General features: G+C 36.9%; 4 protein-coding genes across 10 annotated transcripts; 3 read left to right on the top strand and 1 right to left on the bottom strand.

Annotated features, from left to right (window-relative positions):
- Nucleotides 1–274: 274 nt before the first annotated feature.
- On the bottom strand, nt 275–5,631 carry LOC107672021 (nuclear ubiquitous casein and cyclin-dependent kinase substrate 1-like). 5 transcript variants are annotated; one of them, XM_016465079.1, is made up of 9 exons: nt 5,555–5,631; nt 3,913–3,962; nt 3,571–3,625; nt 3,246–3,274; nt 2,988–3,119; nt 1,955–2,104; nt 1,883–1,906; nt 1,641–1,781; nt 275–1,494 (listed from the first exon to the last, which is right to left on the bottom strand). In XM_016465079.1, the coding sequence occupies exons 1-9, from the start codon at nt 5,569–5,571 to the stop codon at nt 1,199–1,201; spliced, it is 894 nt and encodes a 297-aa protein (XP_016320565.1). In that variant the 5' UTR covers nt 5,572–5,631; the 3' UTR covers nt 275–1,198. The 5 variants fall into 5 exon arrangements, with proteins under 5 accessions (XP_016320565.1, XP_016320566.1, XP_016320568.1 ...); XM_016465080.1 differs by having other exon boundaries at nt 1,641–1,778; XM_016465082.1 differs by having other exon boundaries at nt 1,883–1,916; nt 1,971–2,104.
- A 342-nt stretch (nt 5,632–5,973) lies between these two features.
- On the top strand, nt 5,974–13,362 carry LOC107672020 (NEDD8-activating enzyme E1 catalytic subunit-like). 3 transcript variants are annotated; one of them, XM_016465076.1, is made up of 19 exons: nt 5,974–6,033; nt 7,815–8,049; nt 8,162–8,200; nt 8,944–9,058; nt 9,182–9,262; nt 9,345–9,427; nt 9,513–9,593; nt 9,709–9,752; nt 9,849–9,913; nt 10,539–10,694; nt 10,828–10,930; nt 11,074–11,157; nt 11,247–11,300; nt 11,400–11,436; nt 11,681–11,762; nt 11,905–12,005; nt 12,089–12,152; nt 12,250–12,304; nt 12,441–13,362. In XM_016465076.1, exons 2-19 carry the CDS (start codon nt 8,030–8,032, stop codon nt 12,557–12,559), a joined length of 1,383 nt encoding a protein of 460 aa, XP_016320562.1. In that variant the 5' UTR covers nt 5,974–6,033; nt 7,815–8,029; the 3' UTR covers nt 12,560–13,362. The 3 variants fall into 3 exon arrangements, with proteins under 3 accessions (XP_016320562.1, XP_016320560.1, XP_016320563.1); XM_016465074.1 differs by having other exon boundaries at nt 11,044–11,157; XM_016465077.1 differs by having other exon boundaries at nt 8,162–8,232; nt 11,044–11,157; nt 12,441–13,361.
- A 1,417-nt stretch (nt 13,363–14,779) lies between these two features.
- On the top strand, nt 14,780–16,970 carry LOC107671984 (protein FAM13A-like). Its single transcript, XM_016465001.1, has 7 exons — nt 14,780–14,852; nt 14,936–15,142; nt 15,250–15,427; nt 15,647–15,773; nt 15,976–16,034; nt 16,179–16,265; nt 16,485–16,970. The coding sequence occupies exons 1-7, from the start codon at nt 14,795–14,797 to the stop codon at nt 16,534–16,536; spliced, it is 768 nt and encodes a 255-aa protein (XP_016320487.1). The 5' UTR covers nt 14,780–14,794; the 3' UTR covers nt 16,537–16,970.
- A 2,175-nt stretch (nt 16,971–19,145) lies between these two features.
- On the top strand, nt 19,146–23,386 carry LOC107671941 (protein FAM19A4-like). Its single transcript, XM_016464953.1, has 4 exons — nt 19,146–19,181; nt 19,378–19,535; nt 20,080–20,264; nt 23,237–23,386. Coding segments are annotated over exons 1-4 (495 nt in total). The 5' UTR covers nt 19,146–19,179.
- The last annotated feature ends 102 nt before the right edge of the window (nt 23,387–23,488 follow it).

Below are 23,488 nucleotides of genomic sequence, written 5' to 3'. Positions count from 1 at the left end.
CATTACAGTCTAACAAAAGTTTAAGCTGTAAAAACGTGAAGAACAGGTCACCAACTACTAGATTTCTTTAAAGATACATTTTATTTTTTCCTTGTAAAACAAATTTTACAAAAATCAGAATAGCGTAATTAAAACAAACATTTATTTGGGATAAATTATGATATAGACTGAAAGGCTACAGATTAGGATGGAGATACAAGCAATAAAAATGGTCATATGCAGCTGAGAAAGCTATGGATGGTGTGCACTGAATTCAGCTCGTTTTTACCATTCTAATGGCTCAACGGACCGCTCAGTTAAAAAAGGCATCTATAAGCGTCAAACATTCTTAAGAAAATGCACACATGAAGCATCACAGAGGTCAATAATAAGGTTTTCACTAGCTCACTTCTGACATCACTCATCCTGAAGGTTTACATCGGAGCCCGAGACTCCGCCCACCGACGTACTTCGCACCACGTACATGAAAGAAAGCATGCTAACCATGAAAGAGGTTCAATACAACCATAGAAAAAGTCATCTTAGTTCAAATGCTCAGACGGAAAAAAGCTGATTTACTAGACTGAATCAAGAAATAACTGCACTGAAAGTGGGAGAAAGTAGCGTACTAGAGCTATGTAACGTACAGTCGATGTAGCAAGGAAATCACGTGACTGAACTGCAGCCACAACAATCCAACGCAGTTCATGACGACAAGCGTATATGCTCATTATAAGCCTGTGTTTTTTCACCGGTCAACGCAGCTGGGATGAGATCATGTACATTAAAAGTCACAAAAATGGTTTGTTTGGGAATTAACAAGCAGTTGCATTCTTTTCAAATGCATTTGGAAAAATTTTAAGGTGCCAGAAAGTAAACTACAGAGCCTACAGTATAATCTGCATTTTTTGGGCAAATCATCTTCATCCTTTGTTATACATTGAAGGTCAGCTGTAACAAAACGGTTTCGGCAAAGCTATAATTGAAACATTGATAAATATTAATATGAAAGTCCGCATTTCAAGATTAGGCCAAACCGTACAGATTTAGGATAGGTCTGATAATACTTTACAGATTTCGTTTTTTGAGATATGGTATTTACAAGCTGAGAGACATAACAAACATCCAAAACACTCTTTGAGTATTGTGGGAATTAAATCCTACTGCTCCTCGTTAAGAAAAACAGATAACAGACACGTTCACCAGCAAGCGAAAGAGCTCAGTCTTCGCCTGATGGAGCTTCCTCCTCAGAAACATCGTCCTTTTCCTCTTTCTCATTCTCCTTCTCCTCCTCCTTTTCACCGTTGTCATTGTTTTCCTCTCCTTCGGCGCTGCTTTCGTCATCCTGCGTCTTCTTGGGGGCAGGCGACTCCTTTCTGTCTTCCTCTTGCGTCTCGTCCTCCTCCTCCTTGTTGCTCTCGATATCTTCATCTTCGGCTTTAGGCGAGGCCCTCTTCACAACTCTCTTCACCTTCGTCTGACGTTTTCCTCTCCTCTTCTTGGGCCCTCGGGTCACTGGGAGAAGATAATTGACTTGATTACTGTAACTGTGACGGTTAAAGGCATTTGGAGGAAGTTCTTAATTAATTTGAGCAGGAAGCGATTAATTAGGAAGGTGTTACAGTAGACCGTTCTGATGGTAGGATTATGGGTGGTTTTACCTGAAGCCCTTATCTTGGGTTTAGGGGATTTCTTGTCTTTGCTTCTCCTGCTCACTTTTGAGTTCTTCCGTTTGGGTCGGCCATAATCGCTGTCATCATCGTCATCCTCAGCCATGAAGTCTTCATCACTGCCTGAATCCTCTTTGAGCAGAAGAGAGAAGTATGAATCAAAGCAACAAGTATCTCACAGTTAGCTAACGTCTATGTCAAATATTTTGACTCTAGTATAATACTCTACATACCCCCAGTGTAAACGTCACTGTCATCTTCCTCCTCCTCTTCCTCTCCCTCCACATCCTCACTTCCTCCATCATCTTCCTCCTCCTCTTCCTCTCCCTCCTCATCCTCACTTCCTCCATCCCCAAGAAGAATCTCCCTCTGTTTGGATGCAGCTTTAGTGGCAGCCTGACGCACCTGCCGGCCCTTCTTCCTCACAACCTTACCATCATCATCATCACTGTCATCTGTGCGTCAAAAGAGCAGATGCATGGTTAATTAACACAAGCTGAAGGTTTGTTAACTCCGCATGAATATGCAAAATGCATAAACAAATCACAAACACAGACATGAAAATGTTACTGTGGTTTTGCTTAAGTGAATAAAAGCAAGTTAATTAGAGTGACAACATTACAGACGAGAGCAGGCTGACATTGTAAAAGGAAAAAAAGAACAAAATTGCATTTTAACAGCATAAAGAGCAAATGAAGAAAAGCATGACATTTAAACTATTATTTACAATAGATATTGGATAGAATTTAATAGATAGATATTAATCACTGCCTACTGACAGCAAAGTTTGTGACGTGGGATGTTTTTATTTAACATTATACACTACTTTTTGTTACTTGAAATGAAAAGCTCTTAACTGAAATACAATATGAAAAAACCCTTATATCAACTTTTCTTATTTTCATTTAGTTTAACTTGATGTGCTAAAATGACTAAAACTAAAGCTGAAATAAAAACTACAAACTATAGAGATATATTTAAAAAAACTAATAAAAATAAAAGCACAGCAACATTATTACAACTTTAACTCAAATTTAAATGAAAACAGAAAACACAAACATAAAAACTCAAAAACATTTTTTTTTTAAGTATAAAAGTCTCAATGATACTAAAACAACACAGATGACCACTTGAAGAATACAAGCCATTATTTTGATTTAACTTATATTTTATATAACATATTTAGAATTTAATGAAGAATCTAAAATATAAGAACATTTACAAGGCTGAATGTCAGTCGTGCACAGAAAGTAGCTTACACCATTAATGTTATCAAAAATGACTACATGACTTTATGTCATGAATGAAGCAGTCATTCAGTGTTTATATTGGTAATACCTGCAGCCCTTTTCCGTTTAGCTGTTGTCCGTCTCCCCCTGCTGGCCTCTTTAGCATCAAAATCACTGTCACCACCATCATCCTCCTCTTCCTCATTCTCCCCATAGTCATTGTCGTCATCACTGAATTCCTCTAGAATAAGGGGATGAAAAAGCATTTTGACAGAATATTCAATAACTAAATAAAGTAGTAAAATTTAAATGTTAAATCCTAATATAAAATAATGGCAAAAAAAAAGGAATATAAGAATTGACTTACTCTTGTGGTCCTTGATTCGAGATTCATCACTACATGAGAAGAAATACAGCATTTATTTTTAAGGGTATTTAAAATAATTCAGAGAAAATACATGAATTTAAATAAAACAGTGTAATGGATATGTGCAGCTGATAAATAACATTTCAAATGGAGGAGCGCTAAAATAAATACATGCAAATGAGACAGTGGTGCTTAAACTGAAACATCACACTTTTACAACCACTATTTACAATTTTTTGCTTTCATAAGATAGTAATCATTTATTACTATCTCAGATGCTACATATTAATATTTAACAATATTATAATTATTCAAACAGACTGACCTGCGTTTTACAGAGGTTTTCTCAGGCCGAACCGATTCTTTTCCATATTCCTCATCTGTATAAAGTCATTCAGTTGAATCAGGTTAGAAAACAGCACGACTTCAAAGCACATTCAACACCGCATCTACTAAACTATTAATGCAGCACAGTGTCATTATTTAACATTAATTAGAGCACTTTTCCCCATCATTTTTTATTTTAAGCATTTTCATGATTTTTCCAAACCTGGAGGAAAACATTTTTCAAATCTCCCTGATGTTTCCTGACTGTGGGAACTCTGTAAAGTGGAAACACAATGGTGATGTATGCAACAGGATAAATATTTGCATTAGAGGAGCTTACCTGCATCGTCAGACTCCTGGAATTGTGCATAGTCAACAACCCTTTTATTCCTGTGCACAAAGAACATGAAAGGAAAAGTAAATGACCCACAAGATAACAAACACACATTCAGTAGCATATGTTTATAAATCATTTATTATCTATGACCTAAAAATTAGTTCACTACAGGGGTCTTCAATCTATATGAATATTTTTGTCACAATATTAATGCATTTACATGCTTCAGTGCTTACATTCCAATGTCAATAATCATAAAATTATAATGAATGATGTAGAGGCCTATTCTACATTGTAAATGTTTTAATGTGAGAGGAACAATAAAACATTTAGCTCTGGTTGAAGTTTTGAGTATTTTTATTATTTATTTGTCTGAACTCAAAGAATTGGCAGGTTATTGCAAAAAAAAAAAAAAAGTTTAAACAACCTGATCTGAATGCAACAGAACTTCTCTCCAGGTTAAAAAAAAAAACAAGTTTAATTGTATGAATCCAAAATGTAAAAAAAAAAAAAAAAACTTTTTTTATTCATCTCATGTATGAATCCAAAATGTAAAAAAAAAAAAAAAAAACTTTTTTTATTCATCCTCCATATAGCAACAGAGCTGTCACTCCTCTTATTTAAAGCTGTGTGGCTTGACTGAAGGGGCAGAGGAGACAGGGGTGCCATGTTGGAGTAGGTTAATTGCCATGCCAACAGCAGCAGTGTGGGGAGGGAGGGACTCTGTGCTCGGATAGGGGCATTGAACTACAGGCCCTGCAGGTCAGATTATATTCACTGCCCACAGGACCTCCTCAATCCATAATTTATACCGACGAGAACAACATTCCCAACCAAACTCGCATATTAAATAAAAAATACAGTCTGGCAGATGAGAAACAACATGTTGCCCGTGTTAATGTCACTTGAGCTCGTTGGCACTTATCAAACGCTAATGTTACGAAAACAACAAGCTTGGGCGCGTTTAAATATATATTTATCGCGAAACGTAAACACGTTTATTGATTACCCACTTAGGGGCCTTGATTTCGGACCTAAACCAGATCCGAACCCAAAGTGCATTAATTAAAAACAAGTTTGCAGGAGAAACGGCTCGAGTCGTGTGTGCGTGTTCGTGTGTGAAGTAATGGCGCGCAATGCGCTGCTCAAACACGCCGCCGCTAAACTAACACTAATGCTCACGGGGCTAACTCTGGAAAACACGTGAAACTTACACCGCAATACGTTTTTAGTATACCACATTTTCGCTAAATTACGAGATGATCGTAAAGCGAGTGTTTTTATTTTTTTGGCGACGATGGCTAGCTGGTTGTTTTTGTATAATATTAATTAGCCACCAGCGTGAACTACTATCCCGCTTTTTTTATTTGATGCTGGATGCTTGCGGTTAGCACACGCACGTCTGGGGATGCAGAAACCGATGTAGCCACGGTTTTAATGAAAATAAATCTATATGTGTATAAAGAGATGTAAATCTACGTGTTTACGTGTGATTTTCGCTGGTTTGGGTCGCAATGTAAACACGCGTAGAAAAATGCTGGTTAGCCACTTAGCATTTAGCAAACATGGAGAGACCCACATACAGATCGCATCATGTGCAAACCTGCGATTGCTGTAACTCAAGAGACCAACAAAACGCGCTTACCTTGAAGGTCTCGCCATTCTGCACACAGATTGAGAGACGTATGCGATCCCAAACTGCACGTGTATTTGAAAACCAAGGTGCTGGCTTTTGCAGCTGAAATCCAGGTGTCTGCTGCTGCTGGAAAGCGCTTTCTGTAGCACGGAGCTGTGCGAAACTATCCGAATGCAATGCAAACTGCACTAAAGACGCGCAAATGTGTGCGATCTAGAGCATGTGTTTGCACACCGCGTTGGTCTGTGTGGGTAGAAAATGGAGAAATGTTGAAGTATCCACAGGCCGGATTGACCTGGTTAAGCCTGCTCTCGAATAGTAGCTAACTAATTAGCTACTGCCTGGCCTGCCAGCCAGGAATCTTTTATGAGTAGAAGTGGGATGGGAGTCTGAAGAACGCAAGATGCCCGCAAACCAGGATTGGACGACCGCACTCAGCAACAGTCCTTTACTACCCACTCATTCACAACCAGAAAGATGGTTAATCAGTTGAGCAGATTATTTTATTTGAACTATTTCCAGATCCAGTTTAGTCAGATAATGTTATTACCGTGAGATCAGTGTAATAAACGTACTCAAGCTTTAAGGGTGTTTCCAATATCACCAGAGTAAAAGACACTTGGCCACATTAATTCTGATTTACAGGGGGTTACGCAAACTGAGAAATGGTGTGTGATGCAATTGTAGGAGGCAACAGGTGTGTGTAGGAGTTGTTTTATTTCAAAGACACATGACTTCATATTCATTAGCTATGCTATTAAAACACACAAGCAGTGTTAACATGGCATAATCTAATTTCTTTCAGGTTTTCTTGATTATTAGCACAGTAATACATGTTTATACTAGTCTGGGACTCAAACATCAGCCTTGTTGCACAGTGCTGGAAATAGGTTAGGGATGAGAAGTGCTTGTCAGAGGGTCAGGGTACAAAAAGCATTTACTCAGATAAAGAAAAGCACTTTGAGACAGTGTGAAAAACATCTCCTCACTGGTAGATTCATAATTTGAACCAATGAAGGTTTAGCACTGGTATTTGAAAATCTAGTAAAGGAAAGCATTAAAATATTTGGACATTTTGCAGAAAAGTAAAATAAAACATAAAAATCTTTTGATTAAAAAAAGATGATTATAAGATGTGTCCTATGATTATGTAATTAAAATATAATAAAGTTATTAAGGGTGTTGAATTTATAAAGTTTCAGTTACTTTGCTGGTTATAATTTGTAACAATTCGAATGGGGTTGTTTTCTGTGAATAAACTAGTTTTGACATTCGGTGTGAAATAAAATCAATTAATTTTGAAGAAGAATAAATAAAAATGAAGGATATGATCTCAGATAAACAGAAGCATGCGTAATGTAGACTGTGTTATTGTGTAAGAAATTGATATTTTTAATGAATTTTTCTGGGTTTGAAGCTCTTGTAAACATTAATCTCTAACTTAAAATTAAAATCAAACATAATCCTCCATCTAACACATGTAATACAATAATTATAAGATGTAATACATCAACAGTTCAATATTCATCTTGATATAACTACTTATGTTTGTTTCCATAAAAGTGCATTATATATTCATCTCTTCTTTTTTAGGCACTTTAAATGCATAATGCTCGCCGTTCGCTGTTTTACTAAAGCCACCCTATGGCGGTGAGCCCGGGTGCGAGGGCCCGTTCATCGCTGCTTGCAGCTTTAATTTCTTTTGGTCTTTGCTTGAAACAAAAATTGCTTTATTAATCTTAAGAATATCAAAAATACTGTTAATAGAAAGTCTGAGAAATCATGCCACACTGGTAACAACAACAGCACATCTGACAAAAAAAAATGTTTTATTTAGCAGTGATTTTGCAAAATATTGTTACATATGTCCTATATAGCCTATTGTAAAATTTGTTGTATAATTTGTCATAGTCATATAAAATATTTTTACAATTAATATTGGCTAATATAAATGGCTAATATTTTCACATGTTAAGATTATCATAGTTTTATGGTTAAACCATTTTATTAACATTTTATTTTGTTAAACCATTTTATTATTTTTTAGATTTTTAAAATGGAAAAATCTGGGCCTGTGACAAGGGGGAAAAACACATTCTATGCATAAAATAAAATAACTAAAAAAAACTATTAAAGGCATAGTAAAAGGACCAGTCATTGTGATTTTCATGGTCAGTGTGTAAAATTAAAGTATAGCTTGATGCTGTACACAAGCACTGGTAGCATTTAGTTTTGTGCTGCATACACAATATTCTTATACCTTTTTCAGATAACCATGACATTTAATGTCGAACTGTATAAACCAGTGGCGCTGTGCTTCATCCCTCCAGCACATGCTCAAATCTGCAAAGAAAAAAACTCTTTCTGTCAAATTAAATGGAGTTTGAAGTGGGTTACAGGCCTCCAAGTGGCGAGCATTTCGACTTGAACGGTGACAGATTCGCCGCCGCAAAGCAGGATGGGTAAGAATGGGACGCTGAAAGTATGGCGGATGGAGAAGAGCCGTAAGTGCCGCAGAACGAACAATGAGCGCAGATTAACTCATTACTACATTATTACACGGATATGTGGTCGTGTGCAAGCTTGTTTGAACCTTCTCTCGTTTCTTCTTTTTAGGGAAAAGAAAAGAAGGAGAATAGCGGCGCTGACTGAGAAGTTAGTGATGAAATGCTAAGAGCTGGCTGCAGGTTTGAGGATTGCTCAGCATAGGGACTGTGAAAATTAATCCTGCATTTGACTTGTAAACAAAGCGGAGAAAGTAACAAGAATCTAATGATTAATCGGATTTTAATTTGTGAAGGGCAAGATATTAGCAGCACACATAGCATAGAAGTGTTACGCTGCTAGGCTTGTTAATAACTTTCAAGACACCTAATGATATTTAGCATTACTCTATGTCGTGCAGTAATGGTCTTCGTTATGTCTGGTCTGTGCTCCGACAGAACTGTCATTATCACTTTAATTACGTCTGAGCTTTAGCTGTGATGTTCTTATTGTCGCAATCTTTTCGATATAAAACTCTTAAACCATGTCAAGTGTTATTCTAGTAAGTTCCAGTTTTTTATTTACTGTGCTGCATGGGCTACAAGTAAGAATACTGTATCGACAGCACTTAATAGCTAATTGACAGATAAACTGTTCAGAAACCTCGGCATTTTGAAACATCTGCTTCACAATTAAAACAATGCGAGTCAAATGTTTGAAGATTCATGACTGGAGTGCAAAAAAGATTTATAGAGATAACTTTTATCAAACATTTAATTGAGAAATCAGAGCCATATATATATTTTTTCTTTATTTTGGGTTGTTTAGTGTAGGTAATTATTGTTTTAAATTCTGGTGGTTGTTGCATGTATCTTAAGTATATTTTGGTATTTTTTCATTTTGTTTTTTGCTAGCATGGCAGTTGAAGGTTGCAGTATTGGTGACTGGGATGGCCGCTGGAGTCATGTGCAGAAGTTCCTGGAGAGAACTGGCCCCTTCACACACCCAGACTTTGAACCTAGTGAGGAGGTGAGAAAAAAATTGGACAATTTTGCTTGCTTTTTTAGTACTTTTATATTATTTAGTTAGTAATATATATATATTTTTTTCCTTTTTTTTTTTTTTTTTGACTTTTTTTCCTCATTTTAAAAGACATTACAGTTTCTGTTGGAAACATGCAAAATCCTGGTCATTGGAGCTGGGGGTCTTGGCTGTGAACTACTGAAAAACCTGGTAAGGTCTCTCTATATATTTTTTCAATCCAGTCCCTGATTTTTTAACTTGGTGAATACTGTTGATATTTTTTTTTTTTAAGGCTCTGTCAGGTTTTCGTCATATTCATGTTGTGGATATGGACATCATTGATGTCTCCAACCTCAACAGGCAGTTCCTCTTTAGGTATGAATGTGTGCATTTTAAAACAGATATCCACGTTTGTTGCCACCTACATTATTTCATTTTGTTTATGCCTAACGTCTTTAAGGTCCAAAGATGTTGGCCGACCTAAAGCAGATGTGGCAGCTGAGTTTATAAACCAGCGTGTTCCTGGTTGTAATGTTGTACCGTATCCTTTAAAATAATGCCGTGACTATGACTTTACACTTACTCACGTGCTGAACACACATGCTTAACATCTCTGTGAATGAAACAAATATTGTATTTTCTTAATTTGATTTCAGACATTTTAAAAAAATTCAGGATTTTGATGCTTCATTTTATAGACGTGAGTGCAGATTTTTCATTATATCCGAAACCATCTCTATGAAGTATTTATAGACTCTATGATCTGATCTATGAATATTTCTTCTTTGCCCTGTAGAGTTTCATATTATTGTTTGTGGGCTGGACTCAATCATTGCCAGGCGCTGGATCAATGGGATGCTGGTCAGTTCTGATACATCATGCATTTAACTTTGAAAACTGATTTGGATTTGATCAAAAGCCAGTAAACAAATGTTTGCTAAATAAAACATTGAAACTGCCAGCACTTTAAAACTACACTGCCCACTTTCTAACCATTGACGGACAATCCACACAGTCATTTTATTTCCTCATCCATCTGTAATATTTGTATTTACAGATTATTACTCTGAATTTTATTTAATTTAGTTTTTATTTAAATTATCTTAAATACTTAATTTGTGTAATAAGAGGAATAATGTGCAGCCAGCAGGTCTTTATTGCAAATTAAACCCAGAAAGGTTTTTGCGTAATGCTGTAAAAGCACTTGTAACAATACTAAAATCATCTGTAAAGTAGTTTTGCCGTTGTAAAGTAACTTAAACTCAGTAATTTTTCTTTTGCCAATGAAATTTCATCGCAAATCCTTTTCTTCTTTGTGCATTTTATTTTACTTAAGCCTATGCTTAGGGCTCATAGCTGACTAGTCTGTGGTTGTGAAAAGGAATATGCAGTATTGGAGTAACCATTATATAGTCTGCCACAGTAGCTGTATAAGCCCTGACAGACATGTTTTGATTTAACTGTAGTTGGTGTGGTTTCTCTTCAGTTGTCCCTGCTCTCTTATGAAGATGGAGTTTTGGATCCCAGCTCTATCATTCCTCTGATAGATGGAGGGACAGAGGGCTTTAAAGGGAATGCAAGAGTCATCCTGCTGGGAATGACAGCCTGTATAGACTGCACACTGGAGCTTTACCCACCACAAGTACTGTAGCCTCACCCTCATAGGCTGTTAATTCCATTCATCACTGTAAATGAAGGGTTTGCTGTTACCATACAATTGTACATCACTCGTATTGCTGAGATGAAGTGACTGCTTTTGGCTGTGTTCTCTTCAGATCACTTTCCCAATGTGCACTATTGCCTCAATGCCACGGCTACCAGAGCACTGCATAGAGTATGTGAGAGTGCTGCAGTGGTTCAAAGACAAACCCTTTGGAGGTGTGTAAGCTATATATATATACATTTGTTTTATAAGAGTTTATATGACCCTGACATTTTTGACGGTGAATTGAATGGCTCTACATTGCCGTGTGATTGTTGTGTGTCTGCAGATGCTGTTGGTCTGGATGGTGATAACCCAGAGCACGTTCAGTGGGTGTTCCAGGAGTCTTTAAAGAGAGCAGCTGAGTTTAATATCACTGGTATCACCTACAGACTCACTCAAGGTAAAGCCGGCTGGACTGATGTATCTGACAAACTTCAAGAGTGCTTTCTTATAGACTGTAGTTCTAAGATGTTCATGCTTTTCTTTCAGGTGTGGTTAAACGAATCATCCCTGCTGTTGCATCCACAAATGCAGTCATCGCTGGTATGGATCGAACCTGAGAGGAAACAACTATTTTTAAAATTATTTTTAAAAAATTCTTAATTTATGTAGTTGAGTTTTAAATTTTTTCCCCATTTTCAGCTTCTTGCGCCACAGAGGTTTTTAAAATTGCTACAAGGTGAATCATCTGTATGTTTTGATTCCATCTCTGACATTTTGACATTTCAAGTTTGTTTCATGGCCAGTAAAAAACAAACAAACCAAAAAAAAAAAATTTATTGTGAAAACCTTTTGTGTTTAGATCTTATGAACCAAGCCACATTCCTCAAACATTTAACCTAAAATGTGCAAAATGTATATTTAAAACATTTCACTAGTCACCTAATCTAGACCTTAATTTATGTGTGTCTGTTTTCTTTCAGCGCATATATCCCATTGAATAACTATCTGGTTTTTAATGATGTGGATGGATTGTATACTTATACTTTTGAAGCAGAGCGAAAGGTAATGATGACATTTTCAATCTTTTATCTGTTACACAATTACAAACTTTCATTTAAGGTCTCTTTACAAAGATTCAGCTTTTTGAAAGTAAAAGATGTGAAATGATCCCAGCTGTTGTGATATTGCCTGTTATGATTGACAGGACAACTGTACAGCATGTAGTCAGGTTCCTCAAAAACTACAGTTCCCACCATCTGCAAAACTGCAAGAGGTGCTGGAGTATCTGACTGAGAATGCTTCTCTGTAAGTACACGATTCCCATTAACTCTCTCTCGCGGCAAATGATTTATAAATACTGATCTACTTGAATTTGAAACTGTTTTTAGTCAAATGAAGTCCCCAGCTATCACTGCAACACTTGAAGGCAAAAATAAAACACTCTACCTGCAGGTAATTGCCCCCTAATATGCTAAGATTCTGAATATAGTGATGTTTATTGTATTTTTTTGTACTGCTTAAATATTAAGGTTTTATTTGTGTCCTTCAGAGCATTGCCTCAATTGAAGAAAGAACAAGACCCAATCTCTGCAAAACTTTGAAAGGTGAGATGTTTTCCAGCCATCAGAAACACAAAAGCACAGTTGAAATTGAATTCCCAAATGGTCAGAATGTTGACAGCATTATCCTTTTTATAAATGCCATGATTTTTAAATACTATGATTTGTGTGTGTGTTGAAGAGTTGGGATTGGCTGATGGACAGGAGTTAGCTGTTGCTGATGTCACCACACCTCAGACTGTCCTCTTCAAGCTCAACTTCACATCAGAAACATGCAGCATTAAACAAGTACAACATTAATTTAATGGCAGAGGTTCCTCAAATTCACCTGCAACAGTTTATTTGCAGCATATACCTAAATAACTCCCTTCATGTGTAGAGTCTGTATTTGCTTTGTACTTCAAACTGAAACATCATGTATTTGTTTTCAATACATGTAATTTGTAATTTGCAACTCATAATTTATTAGGAATGTTGTCGTTTTATCAACCAACTATCCAGACAATTTTAGGATTATTATGCAAGGATGATGAGACCTGTGCCACAAAGCAAGTTTAACCGGTTAGAATTAAGTACTACAAAGGTGGATTGGTGTTCATTGGAATAGTAGCAAACACTGCACAACTAACTTGCTCCAGTGCAAGTTAGTCTCAATCACAGGTCACAAACATATATTTGACCAATCGGCTTGTCTCAGACGTGCAATGAAGTCACTCATCCTGTATCGCTCACTCTGTGTTCATCATGATCTCTTATGCTGTGTAAGTGTTTACATTCTTCATGTTTTTTTTTATATATATATATATATAATGAACAATGATGAAACCAATCCTGTATTGAATTTCTTTAAATAGTTTTGTAGTACAGTCCTCTGGTAATCCTGTCAGTTGCAGTTTTTTTTTAGTTGGTAGCACTGTACAGTAAGGTATCATTAGTTAACATCAGCTAATGCATTTACTAACAATGAGCAATACATTCGGTACAGTATTTATTAATCTCTGTTAACCATAGTTAATAAAAATACAACTGTTCATTGTTAGTTCACAGACAGCTTGATTTTTAATTAAACCGTGTTTGTTGTTGTTGTTGTTGTTGTTGTTGTTGTTGTTGTTGTTGTTGTTGTTGTTGTTGTTGTTGTTGTTGTTGTTGTTGTTGTTGTTGTTGTTGTTGTTGTTGTTGTTGTTGTTGTTGTTGTTGTTGTTGTTGTTGTTGTTGTTGTTGTTGTTGTTGTTGTTGTTGTTGTTGTTGTTGTTGTTGTTGTTGTTGTTGTTGTTGTTGTTGTTGTTGTTGTTGTTGTTGTTGTTGTTGTTGTTGTTGTTGTTGTTGTTGTTGTTGTTGTTGTTAGTTTGTGAACTATAGTTAACCGGTGTGAACAAATGGAACCTTAGTGTAAAGTGTTACCATTATAGTTTTATTTCTCTTATTTTGCTTTTGTGTCTTGTAAAATATGTTTTAAGTTAATGTTTGTACATATTGTTTATGCTATTAAATTCATGTTTGTGGATGAATTTGACCTATAATAAATTCTTTGCTGAAGTTATTTAACATTCATTGGCAAATTTATATTTTAGTTGAAATATGAGGAAACTTCAATATGTAGCTGTATTCACTCTGTTGACACTTTTATTTATTTGCATCGCAGTATTATAAAATGTGCTTTAATTTTATTTATTTTATTTCAGTCTTAAATATTAATGTATGCACATTTAGTAATGTAATCAAACCGCTGGACTACTGTATATTAAGAATATTCTACATCATCAGTAGAGCGCAATTATGACGTGAGGAGTGCAGCAGGTATATGAACATTCTTTAGTAGAATTCTCTGTTGGGAGTTTTTGGCGATTTGTGCGGTTGGTGTTTTTGTGCGTTTGGCGAGATTTTACAGTTAATTTTCCAGCTATTTTTCGGTTTTTGACTTGTTTTCGTACTTTGACTATCGGCTTTGGATTCGTTTCGTATTTTGACAATCGGTTTTTGACTCCCTTCTGTTTTTGACGCTCGATTTTTGACTCGGTTTGGACTCCCGGTTTTGACCCTTTTCTGTTTTTGACCCACGGCTTCGGACTCTCCTCGGATTGGTTGATGGCTCTGCCACTGAAAAAAAACCCCGATCCTTTCATGGAAATGGGAGCGATTGGTGTTTTATCAGTGTGTGTAAGTATGCGATATGCACACAGCAGACTACTAACAATGACTGCCCAGTAAAGAGCTTCATAAAGTTTCAGAACATTAAAAAAATTATTAGCATATTTGCTTTAATTTTCAAATAGCGAATTGTACATTTGTATTAGTGTACATGTAGAACACTATAATACATATGTTTCTGGTCTATGCACTCTTGGATATTGAAATGTACACCTGTTATTAATAAAAACCCTTCTCATGCATGGTGTGCTGTACAGTACAATTCTAAGTAAGTTACAGATTCCTGATTATTATTATTTTTTTCTACTGAACCTTCGGCTTGTGCAGGTGGAAACACCAAAAGCCGTGTTCGGTGTGCCCCTCATCAGCCTGAGGAAGAGCGGACAGATGAGGCAGGGTCTTCCTCAGGTGCTCAGACACATAGTGGAGTTTGTGGAGAAGCATGGTGAGTGTTTGATAGTGTTTCTCAGTGTTTGTCAATTGTATGTAGTGGTTGTGTGTATTTGTAAAATGTATGTTTGTGTTTAGGTCTCAGTAAGAGTGGCCTGTTCAGAGCCGGCAGTTCAGTGAAACGCTGCAAGGAACTGAGGAAAAGTTTAGATGAAGGAGGCTTTCCAGAGTTTGACAGTTGGGATATTCTTACTTCGGCCTCCTTATTGAAAGTTTTCCTCAGGGAATTGCCTGGTGGACTTATTCCAGAGCCACACAGGACACAACTGCTGAAGGTGTTCAGGGGTAAGAGAAGTTGAGGTGGCGATGAGTGAACATTTTATGTACTTGCTGCACAACAAAACAGATTTATAAGATCCGACTCAATCTTACTGAATCCTTGTATCTTACAGATTCAAAAAAGGAAGAACTGAATCAGGCTGTGAGGACTGTGCTGAACAGTCTTCCAGAAGAACATTTAAATGTCCTCTGCTACCTAATGTTCTTCCTGTCCCGTGTTGTTGCTGAGAGTCATCTAAATCTTATGACGTCTAAAAACTTGTCAATAGTTTTTGGACCTAACATCTTTCAGTAAGTGTTTGTTTGTGTGTATTCAGCTGATATAGTCTGTTCTTCAGAACACATTACAAAATAACTTAAGGACTGAGGTGTCTAGAATTACATGCACAAGTTTTCAGGATATAATATAAGACACAGAGACCTGTCTGATGGAGCTGTCAGTTATAAAATGAAGATGGGGTGTGTGGTGTATTTAGTAAGGTGACATGTATTTGTTATCTGCATGTGCAGCGTTCCTTTCGGCCCCACCATGGTTGAAGAACAGGGGCAGTGTAACGCTTTGATTGAGCACCTGCTGGACAACCTGATCCACCTGCTGCCAAACATGTACCCTCATGCATCCACCAGCAAAACAGCAGTGAGTTTATACTGCATTATAAATTTATGTTTCAAATGATGGTTGCATCTTTGTGTGATTGGGTTAGATTGATGAATTAAATCAGGATGTTTTTAACTATTAGTCATTGCTAGTATGTAAGAGTGAAAATAACAGAAAATTCTTTAGTTTTTTATATATCTGAGAGATTGAAAATGTTTAGAAATGTGTTTGTGTGTTTGAGGAGGAAAGGGACTGGACTAATGAAGAGTGTGTCCAACAACTGCCACTCAAAGAAATAAGGTATATATGCTGAAGTCACACACACACACACACGTACACGTGCAGGCACTCAGGATGGTGGTCATTATAGGTTTATTTTAATTAATTAATTGTAGCATGCTTGTCAGTCAACATTCATGCTTGTTTTGTGTATGTATGTTCCAGATTAAAGCTTCCCAAAATTGGACGACTTGGGCGATTGAGAAAAGGATTAAGAGGTTTTTGGAGAAAGTTGTGCTCATGCACTTACAGGTATACAGTAGGATCACAGCAGACAACATTTTTATGTTCGATTATGAAAAAGAGAGAGAAAGAGACTAATCTGGTTGTCCTGTGTATGTGTTCATAGGAAGTTAAGAAATTACTATAAATAAGACTAGATGTAAGTTAACATTAAAATTATATGGGTCATGAATGTGTTAAGTGAACAAACTGTTTTCTTTCTTTCTTTTTCATTCCTTCACCACATAGCAGTGACATAGAGAGTGGAGAAGCCTCTGGAGACCCAGATATAGGAGAGTAAAAGACACTATAGCTTGTGAGGGTCACCACAAAACACTGGGGCCACTGCTAGACAGTGGGGCCGGGAAGGGCCACCAGAAGACACTGGGGTCAGTGAGGGTCACCGGAAGACAGTGGCGTTGGTGAGGGTTACGAGAAGACACTGGGGCCAGTGAGGGTCACTGGAAGACAGTGGTGTTGGTGAGGGTTACAAGAAGACACTGGGGCCAGTGAAGGCCACCAGAAGACACTGGGGCCGGTGAGAGTCACCGTAAGACAGTAGGGTTGGTGAGGGTCACCAGAAGACACTGCGGCCAAATGAGGGTAACTGCAAAACACGGGCCAGTGAGGGTCACTGCAAGATAATGAGGCTGGTGAGGGTCACTGGAAGACACTTGGGCTGATGAGGGTCACCCGGAAGGCAATGGGGCAGTGAGGGTCACCACAAGACAATAGGGTTGGTGAAAGTCATCGCAAAACCCTGGGGTCGGTGAGGGTCACTGCAAGACACTGGGACTGGTGAGGGTCACCACAAGTAAGGGTCACTGCAAGAAATTAGGGCCAATTAAGGATCACCGCAAAACAGTAGGGCTGGCCAGGGTTAAAGCAAAACACTGGGGCTGGTGAGGGTCACCACAAGACATTGGAGCCAAGAAAGGATCACTGCAAAACAGTGGGGCCAGCGAGGGTCACTGCAAAACACTGGAGACACTGAGGCAGGTGAAGGTCACCTGGAAGACACTGGGTCCGGTGAGGATTACCACAAGATAATGGTGCCAAGTTAGGGTCACTGCAAGACATTGGTGCTAGTGAGAATCACCGCAGGTCAGTGAAGGTCACCTGTAAGGCACTAGGGCAGGTGAGGGTCACCTGTAAGGCACTGGGGCAGGTGAGGGTCACCACAAAGGCACTGGGAGGGTCACAGCAGGACATTGGGGCAACTGAGGGTCACTGCAAAGACACTGGGGCCAGTGAGGATCATCACACAACACAGCACTGGTGCTAGTGAGGGTCGCCACTTACCACAAAGACATTGAGTCCGGTGAGGGTCACTGAAAGACAATGGGGCATGTGAAGGGCACTGGAGATGGTGAGAGAAGATGGCAAGTTTGATTATGAAGACACAGACGTGACAGATGCTGATGTTGCTGACACAAATAAAGCTTCAATCAGTTAGTGACTTGCTTTTTTTTTTTTTTTCTTGATTAAGTCTGAACACAGTCTTTAGTTTTTGGTTGTCCAGACAAGTTGCATGTATAAAATGTTAAATTTAGCAGAAGCCAAAATTCTGCACTTAAAAGTTACGCTTTTTACATGTACTCCAAAATAAACAGGTATTTTTATAATTTATATTTATAATAAATCTAAAATGTTCTTTTAATTGGACTTAAGTTAAATCAAATGTATTGTTATTATAGACCCTATATGGAAATGTTAGTATGGTAGTTTCTTCCTGTCATGAGCTCGTGTTATTAAATATCCCTGTCTACCACGTTACTAACGCAAGTAATCGCCTTTAGAGTAGTAATAGAGAAGATCTGAATGAACAGATGGTCTCTTGATTAAGTTTGATACTGACGCATGCAGGAAGCGTTTTCCAGTCAGCAGTGCTGAAGTAGTACATGAAGCGGAGGGACATGTTTTCCTGAAGAAATACAGGTAAGCCAACTCTAAACTTTAATTTTTTAAAAGGAGCAGGTTGAATCATTTGTATTTTCTCTTCGTTTACAAAATTATGCTTATACACTTTGTGTACATGAAAATAAATTATGAATAACGTAAACGCGGCGTGCGCATTACGTCCGCGATAACTTGCAAAGATCAAAAGTTATCTAGCAAATGAAAACTGCGGGCAGGTATCGCATTAGAGCATGTTTCATCTTTTGCATTTTTCGTCATATAAAAATCAGTGAAGATAAATACTCCTCGAAAACAACACACTCTTGACACGGGAAGATTGACACGAATCAGCTAATATTGTCGCAATTTATCACAATTTTCATTCTTTTGGGAGTCAGGAAGAGTGTAAATTAGTATACCAGTAATTTGAGTAGCAGATTTTATAAGTTGTTTTCATTATTGGTTTGCATTCGTTAATAATAACGTTTCTCCCTTAACCTCTGAAATGTTTATAGGCTACCTCCTCAAATAAATTGTAAGCCTATTCATTTTTATTATTCACTCTTCAGGGTGAAAAGGGGGAATTTAAAACTGAATTAAAACAAAATCTGATTAGTCTATCCTTAAATCTCTGCTTTCTAATTAACATCATATTTTGGTCCGTTTATGTTTTCAGTAGTCAGGTCAGGTACTATATAAAAGCTTGTGTTTAAAGACACATTTTGTCAATAACAGTCAGATGAGAGCAGTAACCTCTGAGCTCACTAGTCAAGGCAGGGTTGCAGATCGGATGAAAGATCAGATTAACCCTGGGGACTTGACAGTAATACTGATACTAATCGCTAACAGCATTTTATTTCCCTCACTTTTTGGGGGGGGTTTCTTTCTAGGCCTTGCAAATGATAAAGATGATAACAAGGATGATGCAACTGAAAAGACACTCTTTTGCGTTTGATGGCTCGCAGATGACAGAACATTAAGTGAAGTGTCATACTAAATTCAGGTATCCTCTTAAGATCTACCAGTTTGAGGCAGAGCAATTACTATTCTTAGTAAGATGTATTGAATGTATGATGTGTCATAATATTAATATCCCTTGGTATTTTAGCTGCAAGCTTTGGTCGTAATCTGTTATTTTTAAATATGCTACAGAAATAGGCTTTTGTAATTACACATGATGCATGCATTACTAAAAAAGTATTAAAATAATGATCAAGACAAAATAGACTGCTTCTTCCTTAAAGGAAAATGCAAGCATGTCTTGCAAAAGAGAAATCTGTGTGGAGCTTATCTACAGGAATAAAGTAAAGTGGAAACCAGGGGCTCTTCTACTTGTGTGTGTGTGGCTCCTGTGCTCACAGTCAGTGTCCAGCAGCAACCAAAGCTCTCGAGGCCAAACCGGTGAGCTAAGCTACTGCAACATCTCTCTCTCTTTCTCTCTCTCCCTTTTTGTCTTTCCCCTCAGGTCTAATTAAACACACTGGACACACAGTTATATGGCCCCTCTGGGAGCACAGTCAGACCACTGCTAATAACAGCTAAAGAACCATTTGCCACCCATTATAACTCATTCAGTCATTTGGCCATGAGGTGTTTGGTAGATTGACAGTGTTTATTTACATACTTAAAAAGTCAAATAATATGTATTTATATATACTCCATCACTCTGTGTCAAATCAACCAAAGTTCAGAAACGGTACTTTTCTAAAATTTTGAATTTTGGTCATTTTAATTTTTTTCCTCTGCTTTTTTGTGATGTCACTGGATTAGAGCTCAACAGCATAGGTTTATTGTAGTGTTGTATATGTCCATGTGAGGGCGCCAGAATACTAGAAATAATGCTGCCTGTGCCTTTTTCACAATTTTAAATGTCAAGATGTGTGAGTACACAATATGACAAACATTCTGCATGAAATGTCTCGAACTGTCTTTCTGTCAATCTAAGGTCGGTCTGAAGTTAAGCCGGGAACCTGTGAAGTGGTAGCAGCTCATCGTTGCTGTAATAAGAATAAAATAGAGGAGAGATCTCAGACGGTCAAGTGCTCATGTCTCCCTGGACAGGTTGCTGGGACCACCCATGCCCAACCTTCATGTGTTGATGGTATGCCCACTGTCCACGGTCACAGCTTTTTATATTAATTTGTGTGATGCTGCTTCTACACCAATAGGTATCAGTACAGGCCATAACTGTTATATTGGTCAAAACAAACAAATAAATACTTGTATGACAGCATAAGCTGCAGTCAGTGGTATTTTAGTATCATTGACATTCTGTTATAGTTTTTGTTAATATTTTGAATTAGAATTTTAGAATTTTGTTTATGTATTTTCTGTTTTATTTAAAGTTTTGGTAACAATTTTTTATTCTTTTTTTTTTCTTTAAATATGTCTATACAGTTTTTATTAAATGTTTTATTAAATTTCAAGTCATTATTTTTTTGATGTGTTTAGTTTCAGGTCCAGTTTTAGTTAATATTAATAAACCTGGCTCCATTTGATGGTTTGCAAACTCCAGTTGACTCTATTTTAGTTTCAGAAACGGGTTAGACTTCAGGGCTCCATTTGATTAAAACTCCAGCAACAAAAAACCAGTGGCTTTCTCAAGCTGTCACTCTACTTAAATTTAGCCCAGGCTTCGAGGTGTGAATCTAATCTTGCTCTGCCAGTTTGCCGACTTTTCAATCCACAGATATTTTTCGGGATTTAATGCCACAGACTGTGTTTCTTGCTGGAGGTATCTATATTCTGGCTGATACAATAAACTAATAATTAATTAACCAATAAATGGTCGATATTAAAATTCTATAGTATTTTGTCTAAATAAATATAAATTAAATATAAAACTAAAAATTCACATCACTCAGTCATTTTAAATGCCACATAAATTTAGACATCCTAACATTATAATGTAAAGTATGAAAAATGGATATTTGAGTTTTGCTAAAGATTGCTTTTAACAATGTTGTTAAATTATTACTGTTTTTAAAGATTAACTTTAAGTAGCTATTAGCTGATGGGCTTTTACAATTGAATATCAGTATATCTGTAAATGTCCAAAATTGGCAGATGACTGATTATGGTATTGTTTATTAATAAAATTCATTCATATAAATAAATATTCCTCATTAATATACCCTATATATATATATATATATATATATATAATGCAATGCCTTTTTTTGTACACAGGCCACTTGAGCTTGCATTCACTTGTGCTATCAGTGATTATTCTCTAGTACTTGGATTTAGATTGGGAAAACGATCATGCAGAATCATGCAGAATTCAATTCAAAGTCTTTATAATTCATTCGTAGATAAAATGTCAAGAAAAAAGTTTTGAAAGAAAAATCCAGATGTAATACCACATTCACTTTCATACATTTTCTCATATCTTCAATAGCATTACTATATTCTTGTGCCTGGGGTGCACATGTATTGTGTTAAGCTGGATATTACCTTTTTACAAAAGAAGCTGCTGACTGTGTATGGATCTGTCCCTGATTATCCTGCTGAAAAGACTAGCATGATTTTTCAGACCAGCACTGTCTTTATGATGAAGCTGAATGACCAGCACAAATCTTGCAGGTTAAGGGACCCATGCTGTGACTGCGTCCAAAATCCAACATATGCTGTTCTGTCATGCGGTTTTGTCAGCATGGAGCATTAATCAGCCATAGCTCGTGCCTTTTTGTGTAATTTAGCATGCATGTTCTTCTTTCTGTGTGGGCTTGAGTGTGGGTTTATGTGCATCTGAGAGGTGGGCAGTGAGTTTATGTGGGTGTGATGATATGGTCATTTTTTGTATGCCTCTGAGCAGGTGAAAAGTTGAGAAAATTTATCAGAACTCAGTATTTCACAGTGTGTTTTTAATCCAATGTAGTTATTTGTGATTTTATACATTCTTTGTACACTGATCTCTGGAATACTAGATTCTGATTGGTCTGTTGTGGAAAACATATGCAAAACGTTGTTTATATGTGACCCTGGACCACAAAACCAGTCCAAAACCAATAAGGGTAAACTTTTCGAAATTGAGATTTATACATTCTCTGAAAGCTGAATAAATCAATGGAAAATCTGAAAATCTGGAATCTGAGGGTGCAACAAAAAATCTAAATATTGAGAAAATCGCCTTTAAAGTTGTCCAAATGAAGTTCTTAGCAATGCATATTACTAATAAAAAATTACATTTTAATATATTTACAGTAGGAAATTTACAAAATATCTTCATGGAACATGATTTTTGTCATAAAAGAAAAATCAATAATTTTGACCCATACAATGTATTTTTGGCTATTGCTACAAATATACCCCAGTGACTTAAGACTGGTTTTGTGGTCCAGGGTCACATATGAATACTGCTAAACTCTAGAGTCTAGACTGTTGTCTCTGGCAAACAGCATGCTAGTTGTATGTCTCTTGTATCACTCTGCTTTCTCTTTCTTTTCACATACGTAAATAATTTAAACTAAATCAGTATTTTATATCATTGTTGTATTCATTCACTTTGTAATTAGCAATATATTAAGTAGAATGATAAGGTCAGTCATTGGTGCTGTTATTTATTTTAAAGGGGTCCTATTATGCTTTTTCACTTTTTCAACTTTAGTTAGTCTGTAATGTTGCTGTTTGAGCATAAAAAAGATCTGCAAAGTTCAAAGTCCACTTCAAAAGGAGATATTTTATTTAACAGAAATCAATTTTCAAAAACTACAACGAACGACTACAATGCATATTTTCCGGGATTTGCGATATCACAAATATCGACGAATGGGACGAGACCTGGTTGAGCTGCACTAGAGAAGGCAACGAGTGTTATCACTATGTTGGAGACATGCTAGCTTTCCCAAGGGGGAAAAAATCACGCTCAAATTCATTTTATATTGACGCAATATTTACACTGAAGCTCGCATATGGCTATGGTAAGGGGTTTGACTATAGGGTTAGATCTCTGCCACAATTCTGCGCACGAAAGATCATATTTTGAGCGCACAAAAGTGCATTTTACATGCGCACGATCTGAGTTTTGTGGAGAAAATGTTCATTTTGCAAAGAAAAAAGTATTTTGAGCACACTAAAATCAATTTTGTATTTAAAATAAGTTTTTGGATGTTCAAATGGAGCCATGCTTAAATGGTGAAGAGTGTAAAGTGTTGCCTGACCTCACCGGCTGGTCCTGCAGCTCTGGGAACAAAATCAAAACTACCAAGGTGAGTTGTAAGGCCTGGTCTATGGAGAGAGTCCACTCTTAGAAATATAGTTAGCGGTTTGACAGAGACCACACATACAGGTGCATCTCAATAAATTAGAATGTCGTGGAAAAGTTAATTTATTTCAGTAATTCAACTCAAATT

This window comes from Sinocyclocheilus anshuiensis, unplaced genomic scaffold, assembly GCF_001515605.1.
Source record: "Sinocyclocheilus anshuiensis isolate Anshui unplaced genomic scaffold, SAMN03320099.WGS_v1.1 scaffold1053, whole genome shotgun sequence".
Lineage (NCBI taxonomy): Eukaryota > Metazoa > Chordata > Actinopteri > Cypriniformes > Cyprinidae > Sinocyclocheilus > Sinocyclocheilus anshuiensis.
This window is presented reverse-complemented; position numbering and strand designations above follow the sequence as displayed.

Excerpts from the sequence above, each read along its gene's own strand:
- LOC107672021 (XM_016465079.1), bottom strand. Across the intron at positions 3,626-3,912 it reads CCAGGAGTCTGACGATGCAG|ATGAGGAATATGGAAAAGAA; the intron begins GTAAGCTCCTCT and ends GACTTTATACAG. Across the intron at positions 1,782-1,882 it reads CAGTGACGTTTACACTGGGG|AGGATTCAGGCAGTGATGAA; the intron begins GTATGTAGAGTA and ends TTCTGCTCAAAG.
- LOC107672020 (XM_016465074.1), top strand. The coding sequence starts at position 8,030 with ATGGCGGATGGAGAAGAGCC. Across the intron at positions 10,931-11,043 it reads CAAAGACAAACCCTTTGGAG|ATGCTGTTGGTCTGGATGGT; the intron begins GTGTGTAAGCTA and ends GTGTGTCTGCAG. Across the intron at positions 12,305-12,440 it reads TCTCTGCAAAACTTTGAAAG|AGTTGGGATTGGCTGATGGA; the intron begins GTGAGATGTTTT and ends TGTGTGTTGAAG.
- LOC107671984 (XM_016465001.1), top strand. The coding sequence starts at position 14,795 with ATGAGGCAGGGTCTTCCTCAGGTGCTCAGACACATAGTGGAGTTTGTG. Across the intron at positions 15,428-15,646 it reads TTTGGACCTAACATCTTTCA|CGTTCCTTTCGGCCCCACCA; the intron begins GTAAGTGTTTGT and ends CTGCATGTGCAG. Across the intron at positions 16,035-16,178 it reads CTGCCACTCAAAGAAATAAG|ATTAAAGCTTCCCAAAATTG; the intron begins GTATATATGCTG and ends TGTATGTTCCAG.
- LOC107671941 (XM_016464953.1), top strand. Across the intron at positions 19,536-20,079 it reads AAGCTCTCGAGGCCAAACCG|GTCGGTCTGAAGTTAAGCCG; the intron begins GTGAGCTAAGCT and ends TGTCAATCTAAG. Across the intron at positions 20,265-23,236 it reads CTGTCCACGGTCACAGCTTT|TTTTTGGATGTTCAAATGGA; the intron begins TTATATTAATTT and ends ATTTAAAATAAG.